Source organism: Micromesistius poutassou, assembly GCF_964030765.1.
Source record: "Micromesistius poutassou genome assembly, chromosome: 6".
NCBI lineage: Eukaryota > Metazoa > Chordata > Actinopteri > Gadiformes > Gadidae > Micromesistius > Micromesistius poutassou.
The window spans coordinates 7704662-7724065 of record NC_140276.1 but is presented as its reverse complement, the minus strand read 5'-3'; the positions used below and the strand labels follow the sequence as shown (position 1 = coordinate 7724065).

The window sequence follows — 19404 nt, the reverse complement described above, 5'->3', positions numbered from 1 at the left end:
CCAAAACAAAGCAATATAAAATTAACAAATAAAGTATAATAAAGGTAAGTCAATTACGTCCAAAAACAAATACAATTCATGTATGATGGATGACAACTATAGCATGCAGATGACAATGCCTCTGGAAATGAAAGAATATACAATACTGTGAGCTATAGCTCTTTCATTGTTTCATTGTTGCTTGACAACATAAAAGTACTGGTGGAACTGGTGGAAACCACAATGACAACCAGGGCCAACTAGAATAACAGCTATCATGTTTCAAAACAGGAACTAGAGATTTTATGAGTCTGTTAACAAGCCTGCACAACTGCAAGTGGTACACAGCTGCATTAATGTTAAAGTAATTAATGTCCTCCTATGCAGCCATGATGGTTAGAATTTAATCAACCTAGGTATGAGATACTATTTCTGTTTGAAGTATAGTACAGCCCCGGGTTCATCTTGAGTTGGGAATTTCAAAGGAAATGTTATCATCCCTGGAAAGACCATGACCCTTTCTGTTGGGTAAAGCGAAACACTGTAGGGGATGGGACGATTCTTCTCACACATTGTGAAAGAGCATTAAGAGCTTTTGGATGGTTAAACAGTGCAAATTGTGATGGCCTGAGAATGGGACTGAAGATTGCCAAGAGTTCGGGATAATGTTTTAGCTTTGACATGTGACGACAACCCTCCACCAGGGTATTTGGTAAATGATGTGTTAAGCAACGTTAAAAAATGACTCACTCTTGTTATTAATGGTGTCAATCAATGAATAATAATAATTAGAGTAATAATATTATAATAATACCAATAGGCTACAATGGTAAAATAAATAAATGTGTGTACTACTAATAATGATACTAATACAGATGTTTGCGACGAGATGTTTGATGAAATTTGAGAAGCACTGTTTTTCCCAAATACTCTGCAACAAAGTCAATAGCTGTAGGGAACACTGTTTCACTTCAATGCCAACACAAAACAGATGCCAAGAGAAACCCTGTAAGCTTACACGACAACCACATGCTGTTTGTTCCAGCAATTTCCTCATAATACTAGAAAGAAAAGTGTAAAAAATATATATATTCATAGCCTTCGTTAGCGTGCAAGTTCGGCCGCCTCAGAGGCCTAAGAATTACTTCAGCCATGGCTCAGAATACCAGGTAAATGTCAAATACGGTAAAGATAAAGATTCTATTAGGAAACAGTATAAAAAAACATACTTACAAACGACATTGTATAGCTTTTATCTTCTATAACTGAACTAAACAGGTTCCCAAAGTGGCCTTTACGCTGCAGAGTCATATGAAAGTGCTTGTGATGCCTGCAAGGATTATAGAACGGGTTCAAATGGACCATTGTATTGCCCCCAAGGCTTTCTCTTGGTTAATCCAGCAATGCCTGTGGACCTGGGGCCTGATCCTACACAAGTTTATCGTTAGCCATCCAAGAAGCCATGTGATCTCGTCGGACCACATAAACTATTGCTGAGTTCTGGAATCGGCTCTTGCCATTATATTTTCACCAACAACACGTCTAACCATAACCGGAATAAAAAGGTGTATTAAAAAAGAAATAGGCCTATTATAGGCCACATTACAATAATTGTATCATATATCATATACTCATATAATGGATGGTAGATTTATAAGGGCACACAAAGAAAATGTCTTCACAAAGCAACTCCATGTATGATTTAGTCATTAGGGTAATAACAGCCAGACCATCAATGGAAAAGTTATAGTTTCTGGCAAATAACAGAAGGAGGTGGAATCAAAGAGCCTGCGCGCTCCAACGTCCGCACGGAGGTCACTACGTGCACCACACGTAGCCCCGTTCCCCCTCGGGCGTGCGCGCCTCTATGCGCGCACACGCCAGCTATTGTGTTTTTATTAGGGCCATACCACGGCGAGTCTGAGTTTGACAATTTGAACAATTTAAGGTCTCAAATCATGGCGGAAGAGCAAGAAATCATGTGCAAATTAGAAAATATATTAGAGATAAGGTAAGGACGCTCCTATCGAATGCAATAGAATACGTGGAGGATTGCGGTGGGGTTGGATGTTTTAGGAGAAGAGCCAGGACCAGCTGCACGTCGCTAACCCGCCGGAGCAGCCTCTTGGCTCGGCTTTTGTTACTGGGGCTACTAGCTAACGTTAGCTGGGTTATAACCTCTCCGTTACCGCTAGAGCTCTGACTTCTTTAAAAAAAAAATGGTTTGCCTGGGGCGACACCGGCAAACGACTGTTTGTATCGTTTAAGGAAGTGCAAAAGAATACATCTGAAACTGTAGCTGGATTCTTCTGGTCATGCTTGCCCCAGCGTTTCCAGATGTTTACCAACCAGTGCCAGATGCACTGCTCTGCTAATGTTGCTACGGGGTTAGCTTCGACCGCTCCGGCGACTGAGCCGTGTAGCAGCGCTTCGTGATCTAGTTATGAGCTAAACCTTTGTGCGAAGGTCTGCTCCCTGGACGTTCGCCGTGCAGCAATTGCACGACACAGTTGAAAAACAATAGTTTAACATGTTTAGAAAATGAATATCTCACGCGAAGGTGTCATTTCACCACGCAAGATACGGCGCAGTATATTAATACATCGTGTACAACTGCTGTATTACGTGTCCCAAAACAACTAAAAACCCTAGTGTTTTCATTCCCTCCCCTATCAGTCGTATATTGCTTCAACGCTTTGTCTTGACTGCTGTCATCCTCTGCCCTCCAGGAACAAAACCATCCAAATGCAGAAGATCAAATCTCGCCTCAAGACAGAATTTGACTCTCTGGAGTCCGAGGAGAAGCACCTGAAGGAGTACAAGCAGGAGATGGACCTGCTGCTCCAGGAGAAGATGGCCCACGTTGAGGAATTGCGGCTCATCCACGCTGATATCAATGTGGTCGGTAACATACACGCAGATGACGTTTTAAGGAGTTAAAGATATTGACAATGCAGGATTTTCGAAATGTTTATCTCTTTCCGTCCTTTTTTTCTCCCCCAAAATATTACATTGTGTTACATTTTGAGTTTACTGCTTAAAAAAACAGTATGACCAAAAGGGCAATTTTGATATTGATATATTTTGAATGGAACAACCTGCACTTATTCTTTTAAACATTACTGAAATCTGCATGAGCAGACGTTTCGTCTTTGCCAAAAAAAAAGGCCAATATTTAAACAGAACATTTGGCCATGCTTTGGAATATATTGAGGTGTTGCATAAATGCCATAAGCGGATATAGGCGTCACTATATGAGGCTCACTGGGGTTAAAAACTTAGTTTTAGTTAACTTTAGTTTTTACCTAAATGTGGACAATGGCAATTGTCACGTCAAGTCAAATGTCATTCATTGTTTCTGGGTTGATGAAGAGTCAAGAATCACCCCCTCCTGAACAACCTTGTTTGTTCCATCAACTCCTGGATGTTACGGTCACTCAACTCTCGTTTATAATAATGAAAGCAATGCATTTGTATATTACAATGATTTTTATAATTAGTGATGCACCGATTGATGATCGGTCTGTATATACACCATAATCACATGAAAAACGATGGTTCACAAGACATACCTTCATTAGGTTCAGTCACTGAGACCATAGTCATAAATCATTAACCATAGGAATAGCTTTTTGTTGAGCCTGCATCTATCTGGGCTTCCCTCTTCTGTAAAATACGTTCAACCATTTATTCTAGATACACACAGAATACAATAATGACCCATGGAACTGTCTGACTCATTATTTGTTATCCAAAGCTTAGTTACCAACATTAGGGGTGGGAATTGGCAAAAATTTAATGATTTTATAGTATTGCGATATTTGGGCCACGATTCAATATTATTACGATTTTGCTATACAGCAAGTATTGCGATTAGATTCTGCAATATATTGCGATTCATGTTTCCCATATTATTCAAAGGCATAATAAATGCATAATACATGCATACAAAAATGAGGAAAATAAGATCAACTCACTTAAAATGTCACATTTAATTCTGTGAACAACATTATCTTCTACACATTAACTGAAATGCAGAAACTTAGGAGGGTAGTGAAACAACTTTGTCCTTGAACATTTAGGACACAGGGCCATAGTAAGAGACCTCTCACATGAATGCTGAACTCCCAGCACATAACTTAAAATTATTTAATTACAAGAGAGTAACATAAAGCAGACATAATAGAGTAACAGTAAAATTGTTCAGAAAAAGGAGTTGGTCAACATGCTTCATGCTATCAAGAGTAAACGAAATAAAATATTAATATTGCAATACTTTGCGCTACTGTATTGCTATAATTGTGTGCTCTAAAATATTGCGATACTGAACAGAATCTTTTGTTTCCCCCACCACTAACCAACATACACATACTTCCCAGTAGCGAAGTAGAACTATAGAACTATTACATTTGATTATATGTGGGACTTTAGTCTGTGTTGTTTGTGTATTATCCATACTAGAGTCTATGGTATTATCTGTCCAAGCTCCTTTCCTTAGTGCGTGAGTGAGTGCGTAGCCTGACTCATTCCATTAAACACTTAAAGTAATGTTTAATTTATTCCACCTTCTTTGACATCTACATTTCTACACACGTTCAAAAAAAAAACCGTGTGGCTCCACCACGGTTAATTAGGCCAAACTAAACTCTGTAGTCCGATGTGTTTGTGTTTGTACGCAGTCATGTCAACAAACAAAGTTGCCTTCCGCTCAACAATGAACAATAACTCTCGCACCATGCAGCTCTGATATTGTGCCAACTAAGAAACTTGATATAATCGGCACACCGTGATTTTCATAAGAACGTCACAGTAATAAATATTTCACTAAGATAAAAAAAAAAATCGGGGGTCGGTATCGAATCGACAGATCATACATTACAAAGATCCTAAAAAAACTGATTGTGTATCCGTATCTATAATGATATTTATATAAATAGCAATAATAAAATAAAGAAGTGAGAGGGGCACTAGGGCTGTAAATCGGAGACTTCATGACGATTCGATATGATATTGATTTCTTAAGCCAACGATTCGATTATTTTCAATACGTCAGAATTCCCCACGATACGATTAGATTTGATACTCAATATTTTTTACATTATATCTATTAATATAATATCTATCTAATAAATCAACAAAAACAAAAATAATCATTTGCCTTTCATTAAGAATACAGAAACAGTATTCTATACGCACTTATGTGCTAAAAAAAAAAAAAAAAAATCGATACTCTCGCGGATGAATCGATGCATCAAATCGTCGGCTGTATGATCGATTCATCGATGCAAATCGATTAATATTCACACCCCTAAGGGGCACTCTAGCCAATGAGGGAAAGGGGTCATGGCCTGGGGGCCACCCCCGGTGCACTTGAGCGCCTTGACTCAATGAGGCAATATCCACTGGGCCCATGTCGGCATATGCTCACCATTCCTGTCGGTTCAGATGGAGAGCACCATCAAGCAGTCTGAGAACGACCTGAACAAGCTGCTGGAGACAACCCGGAGGCTGCACGATGAATACAAGCCCCTGAAGGAGCACGTGGACGCACTCAGAATGACCCTGGGCCTGCACAGACTGCCCAACCTCAACGAGGAAGAGGAGAAGCTCTCCCTTGAGTGAGTACACACACGTACATGAATACACGCACATGTACACACACATACATTAATACACGCACATGTACACACACATACATTAATACATGCACATGTACACACACATACATTAATACACGCACATGTACACACGTGTACATTAATACACGCACATGTACACACACAAACATTAATACACGCACATGTACACACACGTACATTAATACACGCACATGTACACACATACATTAATACAAGCACATGTACACACACATACATTAATACAAGCACATGTACACACACATACATTAATACATGCACATGTACACACACACATACATTAATACATGCACATGTACACACACATACATTAATACACGCACATGTACACACTAGGGCTGCGGTCAACCAAAGAAAGATCTTGTTTGACTGAAATTCAACCAACTCTAGGATTGGTCGAGAAATATCTAGACGTTATCTCTAGATCAACTTAATCGGCCACAGTGCACTCTGCTGTACCTGCTAGCATACATATCATGATATAATAACAATAAGCTGGGAGAAAGTCAGTGGGTTTCAGATACAATCTTGGCCCCGAGTCCAGCTGGGTCACGGCAGAGCTTCAATCATGGGGTCTGACTCCAGACGAGCCGGGAGGCGCCACGTCGGGCAGCGTAGACGATAGACGACACACGTCAGACCGTCGGATGTTTAGGTTTTGTTCTGTGTTTAATATATTGCGTCCCAATGGATCCCATGCGATTCGTGCTAAGGTACGAATTCTGATAAGTTCACATTCAGGCCTGTGAAGTGTTAAACACGAAAGTCGTCACAGACATCATGAAAAAAACTTTTAGACGATATACCTGCATACTTTTCTGCTTCCTTTTTGATAAAATGCTGCAGCACCGATGACTTCGGTGTAGGGATGCAACGATTATAAATTTTGGTGGTAAGATTATAGTCTGAGGAATAACCACGGTTTGACGATTATTATACAGTAATTAATGTCACAGCACTACAGATGTATAATATCTCATGAGCATTCTTTAATTAGAGATTCGCGATTAGCGGTTGTATTTTTCTCTACCACATTTCTATTTGATCTCATTTTAAAACGATTGATCTAATTTTACACGAAGCCTCGAGGCTTCATGTAAAAAAAAGCAGGTGTTAATAATCCCTGCCGTTTTGGATCCCATGGTATCAAGTTACTGCTGGGAGTCGGTGCTACAAGCAAACCTTTCCTTGAACCACAGGACGTGAATATACCATAGCCTGCTTTTGATAACACAAAGGTGTGCATTGTATTGTTGTAGAGTTTTGTTGTGGATACCAACCTTCTACGAAAGAGCGATGGCCTATTTTAGGGCTCTAAAAAACAACCACTCCGTCATAATCCCCCTCATCTGTGAAAAGCCATTCGCGTCACTATTTTATACGAGGATTAAAAAGTTAAACTCCAGTATAATTTAATCCTCTAAATAAAAAGGATATTTTGGTGAAAGGACGCAGTACAAGTCTTCACTAGGCTATATAGGTTGAGTAATATATACATGTATATAATACATCATGCATCCTGAATATAGTACATTAATGTAATCCTGCTAGATGTATGGGGCGGAATATTTTAAAAGTTAAGGTGCTTGATCGGACTCCAATGTCTACCCATACCAAAGGTCATGGATGCCCATGGCCTATATTCTAGTGGTCAGGGTCTTCCAGCAAAGCTTCTAGGTTTGACCCACATCACATGGCTGTTGCCTGCTCTCTGATTCAGCTGAATTAAATCAAAACATTCTACATTCTTTCAAGGTCCGATATTCATTTGCCGTAAACAAACATTGGAAAGTTGTATTCAATATTAGTTAGCGTGCCTGAGCAGGATATCTGTATGAGAAGCAGAAATTACACAATGGTGGAAAATACTTAAATAAGTTATGACACCAAGACCACTATCAAATTAGTTCTGATAGTCCTCTCAAGCGCAGAGCGAAAGCTGAATGGTCTTTTGTCTTTCAAAACAAAGGCATATTAAATAAACCCCGGGCCGGAAAAAAGGAGCTGCGCTCTGCAATGGACATCGGCTCGGCCTGCTGTGTGGTAGTGGGTTCTTGGGTTCGCATTGAAGCAGAATGAAAGCAGATGAGTTTGAGACTCTGTGCTCTGGGCTGGCGCGCCACCCCTTGAGCTTTGGTTTGTGCAGACACAGTCACACCTACCTGCTCATTTATTCCATGTGGTCCTGACTGAAAACCTTCCCACAGAGTCACTCTGGCTTACAGTGCTTAATGATTTCACTACATTCATCAGTTTTGATTAAATATTTTCTTGACTTTTTCCCTTCAGTGTTTTGACTGGAAGAAATCCTGGTTTGATTCAGCATTGGCTGGATTGGTTATTGTTTACACCATTTGAGTGGCTGTAAAAACTTTGGTTCCGTTTCAAATACAAAGCAATTCAAACCCACATCCAAATAATCAACAATCATTCCTCACATAACCATACATCAAACTGATTTACCCGTAGCAGTCAAACTGGTTACGCTAGACTGCAGAAACCTCCCACATACCCCTTGTACAAACGTGACCCGTGCATGCGTGTGTGTGTTCGCACAAAGTACAAAGTTACACAGCGTGACGAAGACACGCGGTTTAGGACATTGGGCAATACAACCTTAGCAAACACAAATAGCATGATTAATAGCAGCATAAAAAGTATGTTGTGCTGTGTCTGTGTTCTCTCGACATGTCTGACAGTCCTTCATATAAAACCCTCTAGATGTTTCCATTAGGGTAATACACCTCCAGTCCTACGATTGAATATAATTACCTAATAATATAGTTCTGGGGACCAACCCCCCCCAGAACTAATATATCTAATATATCTCATCTAATTCTAGTCTAGTTGTAATATATAGTTCTGGGGACCAACCCGCCCTGATGGGGTGGGGTGGGGTGGGGTTCTCTATTATTCAACCTTCACACAGTTCTTATTATAAAGGCATGACACACATCAGCAGGTTAACAGCATGGCACGCCGGGATGTGACACCTCCAATGTATAGCAGCATGGGGTCGAACCCTCTGCGGTGCAGAGGGTTGGACTTGTGAACTGTCATGAGCCAAACACACAAAAAGAACGCTCCCATTATTTACGACCTACTAGCCCACACCGGCGGAGGCTAGACCCGCTCCAGCACGCGGTGACGTGACACCCCGCTATCCTTCACGCCGCTGTCCTATGACCTAGCGTCGCCGTGAGTGAAAAAAGCCCTTTTTTAAAGCTGTTTTGTTGTACATAATTCCACAAAAAAAAAGAGTGTGTGTCATTGCTCAAAAGAATGAGCAATGACAGTAAATAAAGTGACTAAACCGCAAACAAAGTGCCCGAAAGGACATAAGTAACTATGAATTAATGTGACGATCATTGTAAGTGCAAACAGAGGATCATGGGCATCAGGGCCATGTATGTGGTCATAAAACAACTCGTATAACGTCATGGTAGCCTATAGCGACTATGTTTGTTGATCTGCTGCTTTCAAAAAAAACCACAACGGTGCCGCAGCGCGACGCTTTCTATTGGTGCTCGGGACGGCGTTTGACGCATGGGAGCTGCGCACCGTGGAGCTTCAGCCGAAAGATGGAGCGCATCTGGGGGAGAAGGTTCCAGAGGGTCGGGTACAGGGGTAATGGGGGGCGGAGGGCGCGTTCTGATTAAAAGCCTGGGGGTTGAATTTAGATCCAGCTGTATGAGCTTCAGAGCATCTTGACTGAGGCGCGTGAAGGGGCAATTACAATCATCCAGACGCGAGAAATATTTTTTAGCTTAATAAATCTGAATCATGACTGGGCGAGCTTAGTAACACGATGGACAAAAGTAATATTCTGATCTGATGATTAACAAGACTTCCAATCTTTGGTGGCGGCCTAGCAATCAGGGAGGACAGTGGATTCAGGTTATTGGGTTTGCCAGATAAATTCTATGAGGACCTGAGGACACATGATTATTAATGCAGACATTATAATCTCTATTTGCCGAGTAAGGCTGAAGCCAGTTCAACCCTCTACCAGAAACCCAGTAGTAGCTTCAAGGAGTGCTGGAGCAAGCTGAGACACAACGATTTTGTTGTTTCTCCTACTCTCCTTCTGAATTAGGATCAGGAGCAATAGGATGTACGATACCAATTTGGCTTCCTCAAGATAAAAAACACGTTTCATTTAAAGATATACACATACATAACACAAACATAACATATAAAGTATATGTGTGTATGTGTATATAGAATATATATTATATATACACACATTAGTGCTGTCAGTTAAACGTGTTATTAACGGCGTTAACGCAAACCCATTTTAACAGCGTCAACTTTTTAATCGCGACATTAATTTTTCTTTTTTTTCTTTCTTTTTTTTTTAACCCTTTTAGTGATGGACAGTGTTACATTGTGTGAGAGATTATTTGCTCCAAGGGTGAATGACTGCTGCTCCAAGTGAGAATATTAGTGTGAAATTGAACACTACAGTATATGCCAATGTTGTTTGAATAAAAAAACATTTGCACAAAGCAAGCCGATCCGCTTTTCCACGTTGATAAGAGTATTAAAATGAGAAAAAAAAGAATGGGATAAAAATAAATCAAGGGACATTTAGAATAGATGAAAATCTGGGATTAATTGAGAGTTAACTATGACATTAATGCGTTTAATCGCGATTAAATATTTGAATCGTTTGAAAGCACTAATATATACACACACACGCACACACACACACACACACACACACGTCAAGTAGGATGTCAACTAAAAACAGGGCCTTCTGTTTGGAACTCCACTTGACCGATTCGGTGGGGGAGGCAGGGGGGAAGTATCGTAATCTTCAGGGATTGTCCTTCCGCAGCTGGAGAGATAGATTTCCAGATGGTCCAGGGTAAACATTGGTTCACTGCAGTGTAAATGTTCCCAAGGGGGGTAGGCTGAGTTTGTCAGTGACACTTCCAAAAGGAATTGTAACTGCATTGCGCACGTAGTCAAAACATTTCAAAACATTTCAAAAAGGTTGGCCTGCACTGGCCGGCACTCCCCCAACGAAAAAATGGACAAGTGGTATTAAAGGTGATTTACACACGTTTGGGGAAAAGCCACTGATGGTTTTTATAGGAATATTTGAACCTTATCTGAAACTGGAAGATGGATATATCCAGTGTAACTGCTAAGCGTACAGTTTCCCTATATTTTCATTATTATACTGGGTCCCAACATTTTAATCGGTATTGACTGCGTAAGAGTTGTGTGGCTATGTCACATTTCAAACACATTTGTTCCAATCAGAAATTATTCCACAACACAAAAAAAAATAATTTTTGTTCATTTTTAAAAATAAATTTTAAGGAAAAAACAATGCTTTGGTCAGACTTTAACCTTTACAGTGGGACCAGCCCCCTCACAGTTCTACTCTTTCTAGCTATACTTCCAGAGGCTGATGGGTGAGAGGACAATGGGTGAGCCGATCTGGCATAAAGTTCAAGGCTGCATTTCTTTCCCCAGGCTGCTTCTGTCAAAACACACACACACACACACACACACACACACACACACACACACACACACACACACACACACACACACACACACACACACACACACACACACACACACACACACACACACACACACACACACACACAACTTTGATTCAAAATTGTATTTCAAAAAAGGGAATTCTGCAATAGGGACTATTGTGCGTCTGGTTTTTGCTCTCCTTTGTAGTCACGTCTCCCTCCTCCTGTGGTCTCTGTATGCAGCCCAGATGGGATAATATCAGCCTTGATGCGATTCTAAAACCTCTATTAGAATCACGCTCAACTCGGCCCCACTCTCTCTCTCCCTCTCTCTACTTTCAACAGTTACTTTGAAAAGCAGAAAGCCGAGTGGCAGAAGGAGCCACATGAGCCCGCCATCCCAGAATCCCTTGCAGCGGCGGCGGCCGCAGCCCAACAGCTACAGGTCTCCAGGAAGCAAGACGCCCGCCAGACGGCCACCTTCAGACAGCAGCCCCCCCCTATGAAGGTACGCACGCACACAAACCGTCGCCTACCGCCCATCAAGGCCGTCGTTAGAGAGAGCCTGCACCCCCACTTATCCAGCTTCTGGGCGGAAAATCAGTTTCCACTATCGCAAAATTCCTAGAGTTATTATTATCCCTGCTCCAAAGAAGTAAAAGCAATGTATCAACATACTGACGTCTTAAGAACGCTCATAACTCAGAAGGGCTTAGTTATGAGTGCAGAAGAGGAGTCCTCCCCACTAGGAGGGCCCAGAAGGTGGCTGCATGGAGGAAACCACACCAAGCGTGTTTGTTTGGGGAAAGTGTAGATGAGCTGCCTTTTTTTCCACAGTCCACAGTCACACGTCCACTTGCAATTCTTAGGAGGGCTCGATAACGCCAGGCCCAGAATTAAACCATCCACTTATTGACCGCCACACCCCACCACCTCCCATTTCCACCTCCCCACAGGCCTGCCTGTCGTGCCACCAGCAGATCCACCGGAACGCACCCATATGTCCCTTGTGCAAGGCCAAGAGTCGCTCCCGCAACCCAAAGAAGCCCAAGAGGAAACCGGACGAATAGGAGCGCCTCTCGTCTGGGTTTTCCGTTCATGTTCAAAGGCAACAGGTCTGGTACGCCGGTCAGCAATGGATATTTTCTATTTGTTTTTGTTTTTTAGGTGAAGCCTGACAGGCTCTAAAAAGCTTCCATATAAAGTTTTAGCAGTGAATATACCACATAACCTGTACTAACGACCTGTGTGAACTTATGTAATCATAACTGTGTATTAGGTTTACTTGCCATGGACCGAACTGCTGCCAAAATTAAAGAAAGAAGGAAAAAATAACTGTTGTAGTAGTTGTGAAGTAGTGCTCATATTGTTGTTCATTCACTTTAAATATCTTTTTCAACTTTTTAATTTAACTGTTATTGCAAAGCATGTTTCCGTGGATTACTGTCTTGTGTTTCTGTGACCATAGAAGGACCTCAGTAGGTTTATTGGACATGTTGAATTAACTGTAATGTTGTTTAAATGTTTACAGCGTACACGTGACTAAATACTGGAACGTGAGGTAAAAAAAAAGGGACTTATATGCTTTGAATGGTGTTGTGTGTTAAAACTTTAATACAATACAAAAAAAATAAATGGCTGTTTTGTACTCAAATGATATTGTAGATGACGTTTGTTGACATTCCACAGTGTAACAATTATATCTCCAGCAGCTGTAGAGGTTACATTTAAATCCCAGATTTGATATACGTACAACTATTCATTCTCTATGTGCCTCCAATAAAATAAAGTAAAGTGCTTTGTCGGATTCCCTCCTCCTCACCGACCCACCCCTCATCGTATTAGTAGTAGTACTACTGTGCCTGTGATGTCTGCAGCTATCTGAAAAGGACAGCAAGGTCTCGCAAAATGAGTTCCTGTTGCGATTTTTGTCAGGGTCACCCCTCATCTCATCTGTTGTCAGGGCAACCCTGTGTTCCTGATTTGTTGCCATGACAACCACAGGTTGCTGTGACCTGCATATCACTGCCTAGTACTCCCTCCCCAAAACCCGATGAGTGGCATAGACAGGTTTGGGGAAGGCTCTGCGCCAACTCTGACAAATGAGCACATTCTGTTCTGTAACACAATGGCGAAATGCCTTAAGTTCATTCATTAAAAATAATTAATTGCAAAGGATATGATTAGCTGGATTAACTGCCACGCCCCATTAGTGAGTAATGCTGACTGTTGCACAAGTGTAGAGTCTGTCGTCCTTCGGCGTCAAGTTGTGTCTTCTTTCTCCTGATAAAAGCGTCCAAGGCCAGCGAGGCCCGGGCCTCCTCACATGCAGTACAGAGAGAAGGGCAGTGCAGTTCCACCTCCAAAGCCTGTCAACACACACACACACACACACACACACACACACACACACACACACACACACACACACACACACACACACACACACACACACACACACACACACACACACACACACACACACACACACAAAAAGAAAGATTAGGGCCGCATTATGCAGAGAAAGGTCATTGACTTGCTAAGGTGGCTGAATTTCATTGCCGCAAAATGTAAACGAGCTGTCTCACCCGTCTCATCTCCTGCATCAACCTCTTGTGCCTCAGCAAGGAAACGAGTCGAGGGGGGACCAGCTGGTTGTCGGGGCCTTGAGACACTGTGAGATTGTGGGAGGTTAGGTCACTCTTCCCTGCATATCTCTCTCGTTTTTTCGGCTGTCCACTAGAAAGTGGGCCGCGGTCCCGTGTGTGATCACTGGCCATATCCTCCACTCTTACAACTCGTTTGCCAAATCCTATCGGGTCTCCGTCGGTCCGGTCTTGCGTGTCGGGCTGGGAGACGGGGCTTGTGTCCTCCTCTCTGCGCTTCGTGTGTTTCTCTCTCTTCTCTCTGTCTCGGCGTGGGGAGCATTGTGGAGCGCTGTTGGGAAGCTTGCTCCGGACACTTGAAACCATTCTGGTATAAAAGGTTCGAAGGGCCTCCTCCTCGTCCATCTTTTAATCTGTTTCCGAGGGGCGGGAAGTTCCGGGAACCCCGTCGGGAGCCCCGGTTCACGCAAGATGTGTTGCCATTTCTTCTTTTATTGTTTATTTATAGTAGATAAGTCACTAGCGCCCCCTGGCGGTGACAGCATCAATACAAAACCAACATCAGTTCTTCAAGACATTTATTTGAAAACCCTTTTGTTCATTCTGAGTCCCTCCCTCATATATGCAGTCAGTCATGTTTATACCTCCTAACAATGTAATGAGGGTGTTCTATTATAATGTACAACAAAATATAGCAAACAACATAACAATTGGCCAAGAAAAGTAGCCTGTGAAACTAATATTTTACCAGGATTCTTTGGGCCATCTGCTGAGAGAATGTAGTCTGGCACAATCCACACCTTGGGACGGAAGGACGGAATAAGCTTAAGTGGGCGGGGCAGGGAGAACAGCTGATGGCGAACTCCTCCTGAGCGGGTCTATAAGGGAGCCACAGACAGCTGACACCTCCAGAAACGGCTTCCAAATATTCCTAGTGTGAATGAGGCCTGAGCGATGCCATTTCCCCAAACTCTCCATAAATATATAACTTTCACAAGATGCCATCATCTCATGTTTGCGTCCGCCTCGATGGCTCCTGCAAGCCGGATACTTTCCAAGGCATTGTTTCACCTGACAATAATTGGGTCTGAGCTGTTTGCATATGCATTGTGATGACCTATGTCACCCCTATTTTATTTTCAGTTGTTCAACTTATTCTCGTGTCTCACAGTGAACATTGTGAGTCATGTTGTACGCTGCTATCTAACAGGCCACAGAGTGAAACAGTGGCACAAGTTTTTATCACCTTTTCTAATTTTAACCCCCATAGCCCCGACTCTCCAAGAATGGAAATCTAGCCAGGCCCATCTGTGACCTAAAATTAGACCCCAACCCCCCTAACTCTGGCTCCCCTTTCTCCCCTTTCTGGCTCTCTCACACTCACACACACACACACACACACACACACATACACAGACACACACACACACACACACAGTGTCCTGATATCCCCAGTAGTCTCACACCCTGTGGGAGAATCACCTAGAGGACTCTTGGTTACTTTCACGTTCCAAATTATGGAGTGACAAAATAAATGATTACTCCCCATCTGATTAACACCGCTGGCAGAGACACTGGACACCTAGGAGGCCGAGGTATGTAACGGACACATTGACACACTACAATTGTATCGAGCGATTTGGTCCCACTGGTTCACCCCTTTTTGTTCTCTGGAGCTTGGAGGATCTGGACTCAGCATGTGGAAAATTCTTTGTGAAAGTTTATCCATTAGAAGTGTTACACTTAGTTCAGGGATTGTGGTGTTTTTAAGCAGAGACATTGTTTTGAGTAACATATAGAGCTGTCTACTGATATGATAAAAGAGTCGCAGTTAAAGTTATATGAAGCAAAGGTTGGTCTGCGATTAAACAGTGGAAGAGGTAAAGAATAACTTTCTTCCCAACCAAAACGACAGGAATGTTTGTGATGATGAACCTAGTGTCATTACTTTATATTTGGATTCTATTTCGGGCATTTTTGGGATGTTTTTTTTCCGACAAACAATGACTGCTGCTGTCCTTTTATTTGTCACATGGCATTGATCAGCAGATAGGAGGAAGGCATCTATTTGAGGATGTAACCATCGGGGTTCAAACTCACAACCTTTCGAATGGACATCAAACCCCCTAACCCAACTAGACTAGACTATCCTGTGTGTGTATGTGTGTATGTGCGCGCGTGCTGCTCTATCTCAACAAAATACACATCTGTCTTCCACTGCAGATGGGACAGCGTTAACGTGCCTATAGGCGTCCCACCCTATCGCCCCCCACCACGTCCCCACGTCTCCCCCCCTCGCCCCCCGGGGGGTACCTATCGGCGCTACGGCCGCCATGAGTCTGATGGACATCTCCAAGATCTTCTCCCTGCTGCAGCCCAGGGAGGACGACGACGAGGAGGAGGCCCGGCTGTGCGAGGAGCTGAACCAGGCGGTGAGCGCCGACGACGCGGCCCAGCTGGCCCGCCTCCTGTCCCAGGACAGCTACAGGAGGTGCATCAACTGCCGCAGCGGATGGGGGATTCCCCTGACGCCGCTGAGGGCGGCGGCTTCCCGAGGACACCTGGGCTGCCTGGAAGTGTTGCTGCAGCACGGGGCGGAGGTGAGATGCACCAGGCTGCACCCCCTAGGGAGGCGGAGGCGGCGGCGGTGGTGGTTACTGGGGGTTGTTATTGTTATGCATGTGGTTAGGCGTAACCTGTTTTGAAGAGGCTCACCTTGAGCCCGGCTTGTGTAATTGCCACAACAACAATCAAAAGACAATAGGGCTGTTCCAGGGACGATTAGGACATTATCTATTAGGACGGTTGTGTCACTTGGTAAATACTGACTCCCCATCTGAAGTGGACGTATTCACATTATGTTGTACAGATTTTGACACGATATTGTAAATGATAGCTCTGAAAATAAAGCTAAAACATACGAGTATATATGAACAACGGATGAACACACAGACAGCAAAGGGTTGGTCTGCTTGCTGAGCCAACAACAACATTGTGGAAGGAAATCAGCCACAACACATTGTGGCTCACACAGCATTGTTTGCCCCCTGCAGGTGGACAGCCTGGATGTGAAGGCCCAGACGCCGCTATTCACAGCGGTGAGCGGGAAGCACCTGGACTGCGTGGCGGCCCTGCTCAAGGCGGGCGCCGACCCCAACGGCAGCCCGTACAACAACTGCTCCCCGGTGCTGACCGCCGCCCGCGAGGGCGACGTGGAGGTGCTCCAGGAGCTGCTGAACTACGGCGCCGAGGTGGACGCGAGGTCGAAGGTCCCCGAGTGGGCGACCAACGCCACGGCATGCAGGGGGCCCCTGTACATCTCGGCCGTGTACGGCCACCTGGACTGCTTCAAGCTACTGCTGCTCCACGGGGCCAACCCCGACTACAACTGCACGGACGAGAAGATGCTGGGCCGGATCAAGCAGCCAAAGACGGTGGCGGAGATGTGTCTCCGGTACGGTTGCGGCGTGGAGTACGTACAGCTGCTGGTGGACTTTGGAGCCGACGTGTATTTGCCCACGCTGATCGTGGACAAGACGACGAAGCAGAACGAAGCCCTGGGGTTGCTCCTTAAGGAAAGAGGTAAAAGACGTCGGGTTTCTTTGTTTTGTGAGTAGGCCTACCACAGAAAGTTAGACTTTTCACGGTTGAGTGGACAGGCTAAGCTACTGTATTAACGATCATGGTTTAACATGTTTTTTTTTTTGTTACAGTTCACCCCAAAACGCTGATGTCACAGACCCGGATAGCGATCCGAAGACACCTGCCTTTCGCCAATAAAGAGCCAGTCGTTGGAAGCTTGGACATTCCTCAGATACTCAGGAAATATCTGAACCATGTCGTCTTGAATATATGAAGTGTGTTCCCGTCGTTTTGAACATGGCTGGATTGGACTGTATTTGTTTTTATGTGTCTGTCATGAATGATGTGGATATTTACACATGGATGTCACAAATTTGTTGCAAAGGGACAGACGAAATGAAATTATGTTTACATCTGTATTAGTGGCCTATTATTATTGCCTTCTATATTTATTAACATTTATATTTATTTTTGCTGTGTTCTCTATGAATTGAGTGTTTTTTTCTTAGTGTTCTTGCAATAATACAAATCGACGCTTGGAGGTGCCAGATCTAGATCAAATACCTGTAACACCATGATCTACCACTAGAGATCGGAATAGCACTAGCAATTATGGGCTTCTGGTCAAAAATGACACTCTACCTATAAAATACCCTCCTGGCGGTGATATTGCACTTTCCCACAATTTTTCACTGTTCAAAAAATGTATGCATTTTTTTTTTGACTTCAGATTGACTATCAGATAAATAAAATATCAATATCATTGTTTTTTACATTTTACATTGCCTCTGTTTGTAGCGGGCATCATTGTTTTTGTAAATTGTTGACCACTTGTTTGTGATTTAACTGTTTTGATGTGCCTTTCATAATGTATAATAGGTAGCAGCTGTACGCTGTAAATAGCCATGTAGAGCGGATATGATGTCAAACAACAGGAAACCGGGACAATATGTCCTGTCCACCAGTCTTATCTAAACCCATGCTACATACAAAGCTAATACAGAAGCTTGTATGGGCCTTGGCCTACTTTATGGTTTATGGCTTTTTTTATTGTGATACTTACTTCAGGCTATAATACCAAAACAGCTATGTATATAGAGGTTTTATTTTCAACAAAAGTACAGCTATATCAGATATGGTTTCATTTTTTTCAGCGGAATACAACATATTCCCAGTGCTTTTGATTACATCAAAACATATAATGTACATACAGTAGACATCTCCACTCCCCCATTCACAGTTTCTCGATTGAATAGACAATATTCTTAAGGTTTTAAATTTATACAACAAATAAACTTAAATGCCAGCAAGAAATAAAATACAAATGTTTGCATATGGTGACATTTCCTAAGGATAAAACTTGCAAGTAAATGTGCTGTGGTGGTCAAAAATCGAAACCTTAAACTAGATGGTAATATACAAATGGTTAGAGTTCCAAAAGCGGGCCCTCTGTTACCTTGCGGCCGTTAAAAACCACATTAAATTACCTTTTGAAGATAGTGACCCTGCTGTACCTTGACTATTCCGTAATAACACAGGACTGCCATAACTGCAAGAAATAGCTATCAAATATGTTGCTATGCTCAGGTTTGTGATTGTAATTACTTGCTAATATGTCCCTTGGAAAAAAACACACACACAACAAAACATAGAAATAGGTGAGGAAAAATATATAACACTGATGCATTTATAATTAAAAAGGTCATTAAATAATATAAGCAGGACAGACACGCTTTGATGCATGGCAACAAATATGTCCTAACTTTGCTTCAGATAAATCTACTTAAAGCTGTTTCTGTATTGGGTAACCAAATAAAAACAGTTTAACATTGTAACACAAATTGTAAAATGAGGACACAGAATTTCAAAGAAGGTAGTGAGAAATTGATTGGTAGTGTCAGACCATTGTTCTTAAGAATGTCAGTAAAAGGAGAGAGTACTGGGATATTGGAATGAAGTTCTATGTAATTGTGTCTTCAGGATTTCTGGTCGATATATATTGTTTTGTTAATCCAAAGAGGTTTTTCTTGTTTTATCTCTGCTTGACTTGAAATCTATACTCCGAAAAGAAACCTGAAT

General features: G+C 42.6%; 2 protein-coding genes across 2 annotated transcripts; both read left to right on the top strand.

The window, feature by feature from the left end:
- The first annotated feature begins 1841 nt into the window (after positions 1–1841).
- Positions 1842–12791, top strand: LOC311345299 (zinc finger C4H2 domain-containing protein). The gene is made up of 5 exons (XM_084469658.1): positions 1842–1990; positions 2709–2880; positions 5425–5597; positions 11483–11645; positions 12094–12791. Exons 1-5 carry the CDS (start codon positions 1938–1940, stop codon positions 12205–12207), a joined length of 675 nt encoding a protein of 224 aa, XP_084325784.1. The 5' UTR covers positions 1842–1937; the 3' UTR covers positions 12208–12791.
- A 2373-nt stretch (positions 12792–15164) lies between these two features.
- Positions 15165–18105, top strand: LOC311345297 (ankyrin repeat and SOCS box protein 12-like). The gene is made up of 4 exons (XM_084469656.1): positions 15165–15338; positions 15967–16343; positions 16797–17325; positions 17457–18105. The coding sequence occupies exons 2-4, from the start codon at positions 16077–16079 to the stop codon at positions 17597–17599; spliced, it is 939 nt and encodes a 312-aa protein (XP_084325782.1). The 5' UTR covers positions 15165–15338; positions 15967–16076; the 3' UTR covers positions 17600–18105.
- Positions 18106–19404: the final 1299 nt, after the last annotated feature.

Excerpts from the sequence above, each read along its gene's own strand:
- LOC311345299 (XM_084469658.1), top strand. The coding sequence starts at position 1,938 with ATGGCGGAAGAGCAAGAAATCATGTGCAAATTAGAAAATATATTAGAG. Across the intron at positions 1,991-2,708 it reads GAAAATATATTAGAGATAAG|GAACAAAACCATCCAAATGC; the intron begins GTAAGGACGCTC and ends TCTGCCCTCCAG. Across the intron at positions 2,881-5,424 it reads TCCACGCTGATATCAATGTG|ATGGAGAGCACCATCAAGCA; the intron begins GTCGGTAACATA and ends CTGTCGGTTCAG.
- LOC311345297 (XM_084469656.1), top strand. The coding sequence starts at position 16,077 with ATGAGTCTGATGGACATCTCCAAGATCTTCTCCCTGCTGCAGCCCAGG. Across the intron at positions 16,344-16,796 it reads TGCTGCAGCACGGGGCGGAG|GTGGACAGCCTGGATGTGAA; the intron begins GTGAGATGCACC and ends TGCCCCCTGCAG. Across the intron at positions 17,326-17,456 it reads GTTGCTCCTTAAGGAAAGAG|TTCACCCCAAAACGCTGATG; the intron begins GTAAAAGACGTC and ends TTTTTGTTACAG.